This window comes from Oncorhynchus masou, chromosome 15 (assembly GCF_036934945.1).
Source record: "Oncorhynchus masou masou isolate Uvic2021 chromosome 15, UVic_Omas_1.1, whole genome shotgun sequence".
In the NCBI taxonomy this organism is placed as follows: domain Eukaryota; kingdom Metazoa; phylum Chordata; class Actinopteri; order Salmoniformes; family Salmonidae; genus Oncorhynchus; species Oncorhynchus masou.
Window position 1 is genome coordinate 15,793,124 of NC_088226.1, and position 13,935 is coordinate 15,807,058.

Here is a 13,935-nt window from a genome sequence, read left to right on the forward strand (position 1 = left end):
ACTCTGCCTCTCTCTCTCTCTCTCACTCTGCCTCTCTCTCTCCCTCTTGCTCTGCCTCTCTCTCTCTCTCTCTCGCTCTCTCTGTCTCGCTCTCTCTCTCTCTCTCTCTCTCTCTCTCTCTCTCTCTCTCTCTCGCACTCTCTGTCTCGCTCTCTCTCTCTCTCTCTCTCGCACTCTCTGTCTCTCTCTCGCTCTCTCTCTCTCTCACTCTGCCTCTCTCTCGCTCTCTCGCTCTCTCTGTCTCGCTCTCTCTGTCTCTCTCTCTGTCTCTCTCTCGCTCTCTCTGTCTCTCTCTCTGTCTCTCTCTCGCACTCTCTGTCTCTCTCTCGCACTCTCTGTCTCTCTCTTGCTTTGTCTCCCGCTCTCTCTCTCTCTCTCTCTCTCTCTCTCTCTCTCTCTCTCTCTCTCTCTCTCTCTCTCTCTCTCTCTCTCTCTCTCTCTCTCTCTCTCTCTCTCTCTCTCTCTCAATTCAATTCAATTCAAGAGGCTTTATTGGCATGGGAAACATGTTAACATTGCCAAAGCAAGTGAAGTAGATAATATACAAAACTGAAAAAAAGAACAGTAAACATTACACTCACAGACATTCCAAAATAATAAAGACATTACAAATGTCATATTATGTCTATATACAGTGTTGTAACGATGAGGAAATGGTTAAAGTACAAAAGGGAAAATAAATAAACATAAATATGGCTTGTATTTACAAAGGTGTTTGTTCTTCACTGGTTGCCCTTGTGGCAACAGGTCACAAATCTTGCTGGTGTGATGTATATTTGGGAGTTTATCAAAATCGGGTTTGTTTCTCTCTCTCACTCTCGCTTTATCTCTCTCTCGCTTTCTCTCTCTCATGCTCTCTCTCTCAATTTTTTAAAATTCAATTTGTTTTATTGGCATGACCTATCAATGTACATATAACCAAAGCTTACTTTGGATATTTACAATATGAAAATAATAAGAATCAAAGGTGTCAATGGGACAACAGTAACAACATTAACCAAGGGTCAAAATAACCATAAAATAACCAAAATAACAATAAGCATACAGTAGAGGACATGTGCAGGTTGATTTGTCTGTCAGACACTAGTGTGCTGCCAACCCACAGCTCTCTCCAACAGAATGGGCAGCCTACTCTCATCAGAGAGGTCTTTGAAACCTTGAAATAAGTGTTTCAAATTTGGGGAAATTACACTCTAGTAGTTTTATATTTATATATTTTGGACATTTTGTCAAAAAATGCAGCTCTGTCTCAGGTTCTGCTGTTGTGCAGTGGTTGCACAGCCTTTCCTCTACAGGGAGCCAGGGTTTCCTGTGTCTACCCTTCTCAATGGCAAGGCTGTGCTCACTGAGCCTGTACTTTTTCTAAAGTTTTGATCAGTAACCATGGTCAAATAGTTAGCCACGGTGTATTGTCGATTTAGGGCCAGATAGCACTGCATTTTGCTTTGTGCTTGTGTTTGTGTTTCCCAATAAGCAATGTAGTTTTGTTTTGATTGTGTTGTAATTTGTTTTATTCTGATTGATTTGATGTTCTGGTCCTGAGGCTTCAGTGCGTTAGAACAGGTTTGTGAACTCAGCCCCAGGACCAGCTGGATGAGGGGACTCTTCTTTGCTCAGCTCTTGGTATTGCAGGGCTTGGTAATGATATGAGAGGGGGTCACTGTATTTTAGATGTTTCCAAAACTTAATTGCTCTTTTTTGAGTTTTTATTATTAGTGGATATTGGCCTAATTCTGCCCTGCATGCATTGTTTGTAGTTTTCCTCTGGACATATAGGAGAATCTTACAGAACTCTGCATGCAGGATTTAAATGGGGTGTTTGTTCCATTTGGTGAAATCTTGTTTTGCAAGTGGAAGCCACATCTCGCTGCCAAAAAGTGCAATTGGTTCAATGACACATTCAATTATTTATCCAAATTTTAATAGGTATTTCAATTTGAATTGCTTTCTCTCTCAGTTCATTCACTGCCTCATTAAGGTGTCCAGTCGTTGTAGTGTGTGCAGTACTCTATATATTTTGTACCAATTGAGAACTTTGGTCAAATTCCCTGAGATCTGAGATCTTTCTCTCTCACTCATTCTCTCTCTCTCTCTCCCTGTCTATCTCTCTCTCGCTCTCTCTCTCTCCCTGTCTCTCTCTCTCTCGCTCACTCTCTCTCTCCCTGTCTCACTCTCTCTCTCTCCCTGTCTCACTCTCTCTCGCTCTCTCTCTTTCTCCCTGTCTCATTCTGTCTCTCTCTCTCTCTCCCTGTCTCACACTCTCTCACTCTCCGTCTCACTCTCTCTCTCCGTCTCACTCTCTCTCGTTCACTCTCACTCCCTTTCACACTCTTCCTCTCCCTTCTTTGTCTCTCCCCTTCTTTGTCTCTCCCCTTCTCTCGCTCTCCCCTCTCACTCCTTCTCTCTCACTCCCTCTCTCTAGCTCTCCCCTTCTCTCTCACTCCCTCTCTCTAGCTCTCCCCTTCTCCATCTGTCTGTCCGTCCATCTGTCTGTCTGTCTGTCTGTCTGTCTGTGATCTCATAGTGGTGCTTGTACTCAATTGTCACCATATCACATACCATTATGGTGTGTGTGTGTTTCTACTTGCACGCATGACCGTATGCATATTCATCTGGTTTACACAGTGCCATCCCTGTACTGACAGACAGGCCAGTAGATCGTGCCTAAACAATGGTCTGTCTCATCCTCAGTTCAGGAGCAAGGCAGGAGATACACAGGTGGATTTGAACTAGCTGCCTCACCTGTCCAGTGCTACCTTCCCAAACCCTATAACGACCACATGACCAGAATCATTGTATGATGTGAACACGTAGTTAGTATTTGCCAGCTGTGATGCGTCAGTGATGTAGGTAATGTAGGTGGAGAGCAGAGGGATGAGTTTAAGTGAGGACTGATAAACACTCTCTTTCTGTGTGACCTGTTATGAATTATGAGAACACCTGCCGTCCTGGCACAAAGCCTCTCTGTGATCCTTAGAAATGAATGATTTCGCATTTTTTACTTTGCTGTTGACGTCCAAACCCCAGGTGCTTCAGCTTATTACCGACAGAACACTTGGCTGGCGCTCATGAGGAATTAGGGTGGGGCAGGATTTGGACCGGACTGAGTGGGGCTGTGGATTATAGTTTCAATGGTCCATTACTTTTCCATAGCCTTGCCAACCTCCATGTACGCAGGTATCTACGTTTCTTTACATCGTATGATCTTCTCTGTTAACAGGACCAGCCACAGAGGTTCTATAGTTGACTATTACGTCATTATATGGGACCAGCTCTCAAACCTCCACTCTTCTTAGTCTGAGCTCATTGAGCCAGAGCAGAGCTGAGCTGAGCATGGCTGAACTTGCCTCTGGAGGGGCTGTAATAACTCTGGGGAGAAGCCCTGTCAACCCCTGCCCTATTGGCTGTCACATGGACAGAGACGCCCCATTTTAGGAGAGGTTAGAGTGTCATACTTGTCCAGTCTGTCATAGGAGATGCGGTCTTCTCTCTCTGTGTGTGTTTATGTGTGTGTTTATGTGTGTGCCCTGCAGCTACCAGGGTCAATTCCAGGAGTTTTATGGCGGATTTCTGTTTTTTTGAATTCTCTAATTCTGCCCAGATTAAGCTGAATGGTCCCAGGCTCTTTCACTCTTACATGCTAACAGAGGAGGTAGATGTGTGCAGAGAAGGCGATGAAGCCAAACCCTCTAAAGCCATGCTTCTCAACATTTTTTGCCTCGGGACCCAAATTGAACCAGGTTGTCTCAGCTGGACCCAATATTCGCATCATGAAAAATAATCGCCAAAATACAGTCTGGAAAACTATTTGTAATGCCATATTGATAGTAAATGTAGCAATTATATGACATGGGAACAACATTCCCACCTCGTTCATGGCCAATAATACAAGTTTTCTGATATTCTTAATGAAGAACGTTAACAAACTCAGGGCAGGAGTAATGCAGGGGCTTACCGGGGCTGAAGCCCCTGGGACAAGACCCGTAGGGGGATCCAAGAGGCAGCAACTACTAAACTTCAGCCATCGACGAGAAGTGGGACAACCTTCCACAGGCCACAATCAACAGCCTGATAAACTCTATGCAAAGGAGATGTATCGAGCTGCATGAGGCAAATGGTGGTCACACCACATACTGACCGGTTTCTGATCCACGCCCCTACCTTTCTTTGACGGTATCTGTGACCAACAGATGCATATCTGTATTCCCAGTCATGTGAAATCCATAGATTAGGGCCTAATTTATTTATATCAATTGACTGATTTCCTTATATGAACTGTCATGCAGTTAAAATCATTGAAATTATTGCATGTTGCGTTTTTATATTTTTGTTCAGTATATATATTTATATTTTACTCAGACATCTGTGACCTGTTCAAAACCTCCCTTGACCACCAGTTGAGAATCGCTGCTCTAAAGCCCACTGATGAACTCCCGATCTGTCCTCCCACATGTAAGCATGGCATAGTGAATAACACGGCTGGCAGTGTTCCTCCTCTGACTGGCCCCCCCCTGTCACCTAGTTGCACTCCTCCTCCACCAACCGCCGTGCTGTCTCCCTCATCCCACTCCCAACCAAATACAACCAAAGTCCTTCCCTGACCAGGGGCCAAATCCACCCAGCTTGACTCTCCACTTTCCAAAACCCCTCCTGCCTTTGCGAGTGAAATTGCAGCATGGTCCTACAAATAACCCTGGGCCTGACTGGGACTTCCCCCTCTCCCTCCTTTATCGTTTTTCTTCTCTCTCTACCTCTCTTTATCTCTCTCTCTCTCTCTATCTCTCTCTCTCTCTTTATCTCTCTCTCTTTATCTCTCTCTCTCTACCTCTCTATCTCTCTCTACCTCTCTTTATCTCTCTCTCTACCTCTCTTTATCTCTCTCTCTTTATCTCTCTCTCTTTATCTCTCTCTCTCTTTATCTCTCTCTCTCTCTCTCTCTCTCTTTATCTCTCTCTCTATGTGTGTGTCTATTTCCCTTTCTCCTCTTGGGCATTGGAACAGCTGGTTTTGTTGTCATGCTGTGACTGCGACCTTTTACCAAGCTTCAGCCTCGTCTTGTTGTTCCTGCTTCCCCAGACACTAAGTCCTCTAATGAACAGTATGTTCCAGCCCATTCACCACTCTAACTCTAGACTTGCCTGTAACCGCCAGAACTTTACGGTCTGCCTTGTGTAATGAATGGAATATGTACAGTACCGTATATACAGTAAAGGCATGTTGCTCTGCGGTTCATATTTCCACTATTTGTTCTGTTTCTAAGTCGTGTGCTCTCCCCATGCTGATGTGTCCGAGATGTTGTTTTGGTGGCAAAGGTGCATAAAGATGGCAGCCCCCATGTACTTACCACGAATGCCTTGTTTGCTCAGTTCGCCGTGTTGTACATTGCTCTCCGTTACTCTTTTTTTGTTTTTGTACACCGGCTTTTGTGCAGTATACATGATCCCAAATCTAGCTCCAAGACAGTGGCAATTTGAAAAAAAAAACAATTTACCGGCACGTTGAACTCTGTGGACCAGTGGTAAAAACAATGACGTAACATCGGAATTCCTCCCATCGTTATGCACCTTCGCTGTTGAACCATCTCGGCGCCTGATTCGCAGCTCTCTGTGGAACAGAACAGGGATGAGACTGTTAACCTTCTTCCTGCATCCTAAGATCTTTGTTCTTTATGGAAATTCATTAGATGAGTACCCAGCATGCCACGAGTCACCATCAGATATTCACAGCACCACTGTTCACTCAATTAGCCAGCCAATCATAGCACATGCCTCTCTGCCTCCATGCCTGATGCTGATTCCTCTGCATCTGTCATTATTTATTCCTTGTTTTGCTCGGGCACCTCTCTTTTTCATCCTTTCTTTCTTCCTTTACACTCTCTATATCCCGTTGTGTCTCTATTTCTCCCTGTTTGCTCCCTCCCTGCTCTCTCTCTCTTTCTCCTCCCCCTCTCTCCCTCTGAGAGCACAAATCTCTCATTCACAAACAGAGGCCAAAAGAGGCTCAGCTGATGGGATGAGATTATCTTTTTTTTCTGATTACAAATCAACGTTAGCTTAAATATATACAAAAACACAACTCCCCTCCCTCCGGTCCATCCCTCCCCCTCTCTTTTCACCTCCCTCACTCTAGCTTCCTCCGCCCCCTCCCTGCCTCTGTCCCCCCTCCCTCTCTCTCTCTCTCTCTCTCTCTCTCTCTCTGCCAGCTGTAAGGACGTGTCTCAATTACTCTTGTTGCACAGGTTGTGAGCGAGGGAAAGAGAGGGAGGAGAGAGAGAGATAAACACACACCACCTAGAACGTCAAACAAGAGTAAGTGTCAGACAGAAACAGGCAAAGAGGAAGAAGGGAGGGAACAGGGGAGATAAAGGATAGGAGAAATAGCTGACCGTGAGTGAAAGAGGAGAGCGACAAAGATAAACAAAGAGAGCTTTTGAAGGGAGACAGTGGGAGAGAGGTGTGTGTGTATATATATAGAGAGAGAGGGAGAGGTAGACCCAGCAGAAGCAGGACTGCTGTACAGTGTGTTGCGTTGGGACCTTCCTCCAGGGAGCCTAGTGGAGCAGAGCTTGGTGCCCGGTGAGAGAGAGACCCCCCTGGGACACAGACACAGCCATGGATCCCTCTGCGTCGGATGAGGTTGGGGACGAGTGCAAGGAGAGCAGGAAGATCCACTTTGCTGTGCAGTCCTCGGCACCCACCCAACTGGACCCCCGGCAAGTAGAGATGGTAAGTGAGAGAATTGGTTTGACCTGGGTAGCACAGTGTCTGTGTGTGTACAGTCAGTATGTGTTTAGCTTGTCCTCAGTTAACCTACGCGTGTGAGTGTGTGTGTTCATCATATTCCGTGTGTGTTGCGTCTGACCTGTGTGTTTAGTGTTTTTTCGTGTATGCATCGTCAGTTTCTCGTGTTACGCACGTGTGCTACAGATGTTCGACCTCACAGCCAAGCTTAGGGATATAACTTATAGTTGATCATGGTCATTGTCAGGGTTGGAACTTGTGGTTTACCAGACTGGGACAAACCTCGCCATGTTGGACCGTCAGTCTTAACTGCGGTGTGACTTCTCTTTCTTTTTGTATCTTGATCTGTGGCCGGATCCTCTCTGTCTTCTTCTGCCACATGGTTGAGAATAAAGTGTTGTCATGTCTCCTTCTCGGCTGTTTCTCATACTTTTTTCTTCGGACGATTTAACTACGTGTCCCGTTGTCGCTGAATGTTATCACTCTGGCCAGTTAAACCGTATAAAAGTCAACCATGGTTTGTGATATCGTTGTAGTCACAGAACTCTAGTTAATGATTATACAAGTGACTAATGTTTGTCTTGGTCTGACAGATTTCTCTTTTGGACTGCTTAGTCCTTCTCACTTCACTTCTTCTATTCACTGCTCAGTTTGTAGAGTCTGTTTCCCTGTCTTGCCTGGTTCTTTTCTGCCGTTTGCCTGTAGTCATAAAAGATGGAACGGGACAATTCTGGTTCTTCTCCTAGGCCCTGCAGCCTGTCGGCGGTGTGTTACATTTTAGTCCAGGAGAAAGTGGGTCAAAGTAGGAGTTGGTTGGTGCTGTGTGAGATCCAGGCCAGTGGCTCAGCCTCAAAAGATGCAGAGAGAGTGAGAGTGAGAGTGAGAGGAAGACAAGAATGCTAAACGATGAAGGAGTGCAGAGAAAAAGGCACGACCTGTATTCTCTCACTTTCACCTGTCTGGTATCAGCTCCCTGAGCCGCTGTCCCTGTTACAGAGCTCTATCTCACATCAGCTAATGGTTTGGCAGGGCACCGTCTCCATGCTTTAGCCTGATTGAACCACTTACACTGTACAGTCTCTGACACAAGGGCACGACTGCAGCACTCAAACATCTTGGGATGTGAACCCATGACCCTCTCCTCTCCCTGTCCAACTGCCTTCTCTGCTTCTGCTCTGAAACCCCCTCTCTCTCTCTCTTAGAGAAGTGTTAAATCCCTATAGTCTGTCAACGTTTTTATGATTTTTTCTGTTGATGGCTCTCTTTCTTCAGAGGAACTGTTGCTCAATCTCCACTTACATCAGATGTTGTTGATAGATTATTTCTCTCAGCCTGCAGCTGCAGACAGGCTGACCCTGGCCTTTGCCTTTGGCCAGAGCCTCCTGTGGGGGCAGCTGGCTGGCTTGCCCCCCCACCCTCCATGGGACATCGTGTCTGGCTGGTGCCCCCATCCGGAGAGCAGAGGCTGGGGTCATCTGGTTCAGATAGTTTGCAGTGAAGTCCACAGTAACATTCACATCTAAAGAGAGGTGCAGGTTAAAAGGTGCTGACTGTACTCTACTCTGGGAGGGGCTCCATGAAGGGACTGCTGTCTGTGAGTTGTGTTTGTTTGTTTGTGTGTGTGTGTGTGTGTGATTTAATGTAAGTACCCATGTGTACGAGCTAACTTATGTGTTTGTGGGCGAGTGTAGAGGTGTGTGTAGTTACTATACCACACAAACATACTGTCACAGGAACGACAAAAGGGAGTTTGGGGAGAGTGGAGGATGTTTCACAGCTGTGTGTGCGTGTGTCAAATCAAATCAAATCACATTTTATTTGTCACATACACATGGTTAGCAGATGTTAATGCGAGTGTAGCGAAATGCTTGTGCTTCTAGTTCCGACAATGCAGTAATAACCAACAAGTAATCTAACTAACAATTCCAAAACTACTGTCTTATACACAAGTGTAAGGGGATAAAGAATATGTACATAAAGATATATGAATGAGTGATGGTACAGAGCAGCATAGGCAAGATACAGTAGATGGTATCGAGTACAGTATATACATATGAGATGAGTATGTAAACAAAGTGGCATAGTATGTGTGTGTGTGTGTGTGTGTATTACTGAAGATACAATCTAGCAGTGGTTAGTTTTGGGGCCCCAGGGACAATGGGGTGGGCATAGTTAATGAGACCCTCATTATCCCACAGCATTAAACACATCCACGCATGTATACAAACACACTCAAGGCCAGTGTTTGCTAAAGGGGTTTGATACACAAATCACTTCAATTATGTTTTAATGACAGCTATCAACTCTAACTACGTAGACTGCAGTACAGTTAGTATACTAAACTAGCAGAGGCCCATAGGAGTAATTTACCCTGAAGCACAGCTAACATGATTTAACAAGCAGCAGGTCACACTGACCGGTTGCATACTACCGCAGGGTTGTTTCCATGACGACCGACCGCACAGCGACTTTCCACAGCCCCCCTCACAGATCACCTCTGAGAGGTCACTGTTTTAATGGAGGAATGTCTCTGTGTGGTTGGGTCGTTTGCATAGCTGACACCTAGTGTGCCCTGGACCTGACTCTCTCTCACACAGAGAGAGAGAGAGAGAGAGAGAGAGAGAGAGAGAGAGAGAGAGAGAGAGAGAGAGAAAAAGCAGTGTGAAAAAAATAAATAAAAACAATGTCATGGAACTATATTTAATTCATTTTCACTATAGTCCTTTCAAGTACTTGTAGTAATTTTAACACAGTCTAGGATGGGTAATCCATCACTATCTAGTAGTTTTCAAGTTTGTGATCAAATGTTTGGCTGAACATTCTCATAAAAGTGCTATGGCGAAGCCACGGGAGCAAACTAGTTTGGTACAGGGACAGACAACATTTTTACATGCAAATCTGATTGGATACAGCGTTGGATTATTGAAATATCAGACTCAATTTAACTCCAGAGTTGCTTTTTTCTTTCTGAGGGCCAATCGGGGACATTTCTGGGGACAGCTCTGGTTGGGGACAGCTCACTAAAATCGGGGACTGTCCCAAGAAATCGGGGACGTCTGGTCGCCCTACCCCATGGCCTCATTCACACTTAACACTCAGACCAACTAGACAAGACCCCAGCACGTCCACTGGCTTGGTACACGTGTAGGCTATGACCACTCAACATCTGTTTTAGGGAAACTTCATGCAGATAAGATTTGTGTTTCTTGACAGTCGTTTCAACATTAGATGTGTTCATCCATGCTCTAAGATTTTCCCAAATGAAATATACGATTTTAATTGGGAAAAAATGTAATGCAACTCCTGTGTCACAAAGGTCATTGTGGTGGCCTACAGTACTGGATCAACAGCACATGGCAGCGTGTGTTTAACCTCCGTATTCCCCCATGTAATGCTCTGGGAGGGACTGGTGTGGGGGAATGTTCATAATGGACACAGATTAGGGTCATCGTTCAGACTGAGGCTCTAGTTGATTCACTCACAGTGAGTCGGCCCGCCCCATCCGTCTATGGACTAAACACACAACACGAGCCCTCTCCATACTAATCCCAATGTCAATCCACCTCTGATCCTATGGATTGATAGATAAACTCAGGGGACCAAGGGTATCAAAGTACACCAAAGAGCAACAACCGCCCGGTCACCTATTTTAGGTCCAATCTAAATGAATCCAGCAGATGGGATAGAGAGCCTCTGTTGGGGTGGGAGGGTGAAAACCCTCACCCCATCTCACTCTCCTGAGTTACGTGCCCTTCCTCTGGCTGGGCATCACAAAGCAACCTTTGGTTCAGTGAGTGTTTGTGTGGTAACACTGACTCACACACAGAGAGATCTGATGGACTGTCAATATGCACTCCTAACCAGAGCTTCTCAGTGGAGGGTCCAGAGCACAGAGCATTCTGAGTTGGTAAGACATCATGGTCATTTAGGCTGCATGTGTGCGTCATGTCACCGGAGTGGGTTGTAAATCCAGAGGTGATTCGTTGATGCAGTTTATCTGCCAATGGGATGTTTCTAACAATGACTATTCCAGTCAATTAAAGTAGTAGTGAAATATGTTATGCTCATTAAGGTGTTACATTTGTTATACCTCATTCACAACCAAAGGCGGTGCTTCCCCCCCCCCCCCCTGTGACATCATCACCAGAGCTCTTGTTGAGGAGTGTCTTGTTATCAATAACAGCATCAGTGGAATTGATTGGGCTGGTGTAATCAAAGCACTATGGATGGCCAATTGTGTGATACATTACAAAGTAACAGCTGTTATTAATTATATACTATGGTCCCACGGTAACAACAACAAAAATATAGAAAACAATGGCTTAATCATGCCTATACCAACAAGGCCTTTATTTATTTTTTTACTTACACCATTTTGTTTTGTTGCGTTAATTTGAAGTGTGTGTCCGTATGTCTACCTTAAAGAGCAACTGCCCCCCTAAAAAACAACTTCTCATTTAGATGTTAGCCTATGTGGCGTCGATATGAGTCAGAAACCGTTATTCTACTGTCAAAATTGGCCACGCTACAAAGTGTAAATAGGATCATTTTGGTCATCAAGTCAGTCTCGTCCAGTATTGAGTTTTGTGAGACTTGTGGTCTTGACTGCATCGTAAAGTAAATGAGGGTTGGGTTTTTTTCAATCCTGCCCACAGCTGGCAGCACACAAGTAATCATCAATTTGGAGTGTAGCTTTCGGTGACCCGATCATGGTAAATTTGGGTTAACTTTGGATATCACTATGGGGCTAGATATGGACCATTGGTAAATTACACAATGTACATGCGACAATATATTAAATTCCAATAGCTCAAAATTTCAATAACTTAAAACCTCAAACGAACTAGAAATTGTAGAAATTCTTATACACATTTGGATAGCATTTCATGACAAAACTGCAAGGTTTGCAACATAAAAATGTCTCATTTTCATTGTGTAATTTATCGACAGTCCCTAACTAGCCCCGGAGATAGGCTATCCAAAGTCAAACCAATTTTGCCATGATTGCACACCAGCCGACTGAAGCTAATTGACTAAATTATTTGTCTCACTCTTCCAACCTGCGAACACACACACAAGACAATTCAGTCATGGCACCTAGCATTTCTTAATTAACCAAATCTAAAGTGATGCCAAATCAAAGTGCAGTTGTCCTTTAAATAGATCAGGAGGAAGTGGCTATGCGACTCCCCTCCACAGTGACCAGGTAATTTGGTTGTATTGTGGTTGTGTCTGTTGTTACAACTGTCAAGTGTTCCTCAGCATGCGTGTGTTTACTGTCCAGCACGTGTGCGCAGGTATTTGTGCAAGCTTGTATGGGGTTTTGCGTGCACACTGCTGTGAGCAGGGTTGGGTAGGTTACTTTCTAAATGTAATCCATTACAGTTACTAGTTACCTGTCCAAAATTGTAATCGGTAACATTACTTTTGGATTACCCAAACTCAGTAACGTAATCTGATTACTTTAAGATTACTTTTAGATTACTTTCCCTTTAAGAGGCATTCGAAGGAGACAAAAAGGATCCATCAAACGCATTTGGTGTGTCATCATAGGGGTCTCTGACTTGTGGTCACGCTCGCTCAGGTGGAACAAACTTTCAGTGCTGAATTGAATGTCATTGAGAAAACAGAAAGGTGTCATAATGTATTTTTTCACTAACATCCTTTCAGAATTTATAAGTAATCCTCTATTTTTTTCAAAAAGTATCTGTAATCTGATTACAATCTTTTTTGCTGGCAACATAACTGAAAATATAATTTTGTTTGTAATCAGATTACATATTACCAGTTACTCCCCAATCCTGGCTGTGAGGTTGTACATTTGCATATCTAGATACAATCTTATTATATTAGGAAATTGAATCCCATACTAGTACTGCTCCTCTTTTTAATTGAAACTCATTTATAGACTATTAATAAACTCAGGCTGATTGACATTCTGTTGTCCTTTACATGCTTCCTATGATCAATGTTTTCCATGTGGCTTCTCTCTCTCATTATTTAACTGTAGTCAATATGAATGTTTCTCTCTTGTGTAGTATAGAATACCTATTCCTTTTGTGTGACTGTATGCACTCATACTTGTGTGTGTGTGTGCCTGTCCTCTGTGAGTCTACAGGTGTTGTATAAACAGGTAAAGCACAAATATTGAAAGTAGGCAGAGTGATTTGTGGTGTGATGACACTGTACGCAGTCATCAAAAGATCAACCAGAGAGCACTTCAAGAGCATGAGGGCTTATTATGATGTAACATGTCTCTGTGTGTGTGTGTGTGTGTGTGTGTGTGTGTGCTGTTAAAATGCCACCACCCAACCCTGTGTTATGATAAACGAGTTGCCTGTTGGATTTGGGTACACACATATACAACACTGCAGCAGCGCACTCCATAAATCACACCTAGCACGGCCTATCTAAATGTCAACTCTATAGGAATTAACATTATATCCTGTGAAATGATTACCCAATGCTATGAATATAATTTCAGTAAAGTGCATTAATTTACATCAACTCAGGCCCTATTCTAAACATGCACATCCACGTAGTAGGTTGTCTTGTGCACTCTTGTACTATCCATCCACTCCAGTCAGTCAGCCAGCCAGCCAGTCAGCCAGCCAGCCAGTCAGCCTGTGAGCTACAGGCTGTCAGCAGTGCACCCTGCTGCTGTGACAATAACAGCAGTACCATTTCCGTTGAGGGGAGAGAGAGAAGAAGGATTATGATCTTACAGCTCTGTTGCAAACAACAGTGGTGGGGGTTCTGGATCTGTCATGCTAGCTGATCCTACCAGGAGTGGATCAGAGGGTTGGGTCAGTACCAGGACCAATAACTGCCTACAATGGGTCTGGGTTTACAGTGGCAAGAAAAAGTATGTGAACCCTTTGGATATACCTGGATTTCTGTAAAAATTGGTCATACAATTTGATCTGATCTTCATCTCGGTCACAACAATAGACGAAACACAGTCTGCTTAAACAAATAACACATAAGCAATTATACGTTTTCATGTCTTCATTGAACACACCGTGTAAACACTCACAGTGCAGGGTGGAAAAAGTATGTGAACCCTTAGATTTAATAACTGATTGACCCTCTTTTGGCACCAATAACCTCAACCAAACGTTTTCTGCAGTTGCGGATCAGACTTGCACAACGGTCAGGAGGAATTTTGGACCATTCCTCTTTACAAAACTGTTTC

General features: G+C 44.1%; 1 protein-coding gene across 1 annotated transcript in view; it reads left to right on the top strand.

The window, feature by feature from the left end:
- Window positions 1-6,224: 6,224 nt before the first annotated feature.
- Window positions 6,225-13,935, top strand: part of LOC135555740 (protein phosphatase 1 regulatory subunit 1B-like) — a 32,379-nt gene continuing 24,668 nt past the window's right edge. The window contains exon 1 of the mRNA XM_064988433.1: window positions 6,225-6,725. Coding sequence (XP_064844505.1) covers window positions 6,612-6,725 — 114 coding nt within the window. The 5' untranslated portion in view covers window positions 6,225-6,611. The remainder of the gene's footprint in view (window positions 6,726-13,935) is intronic.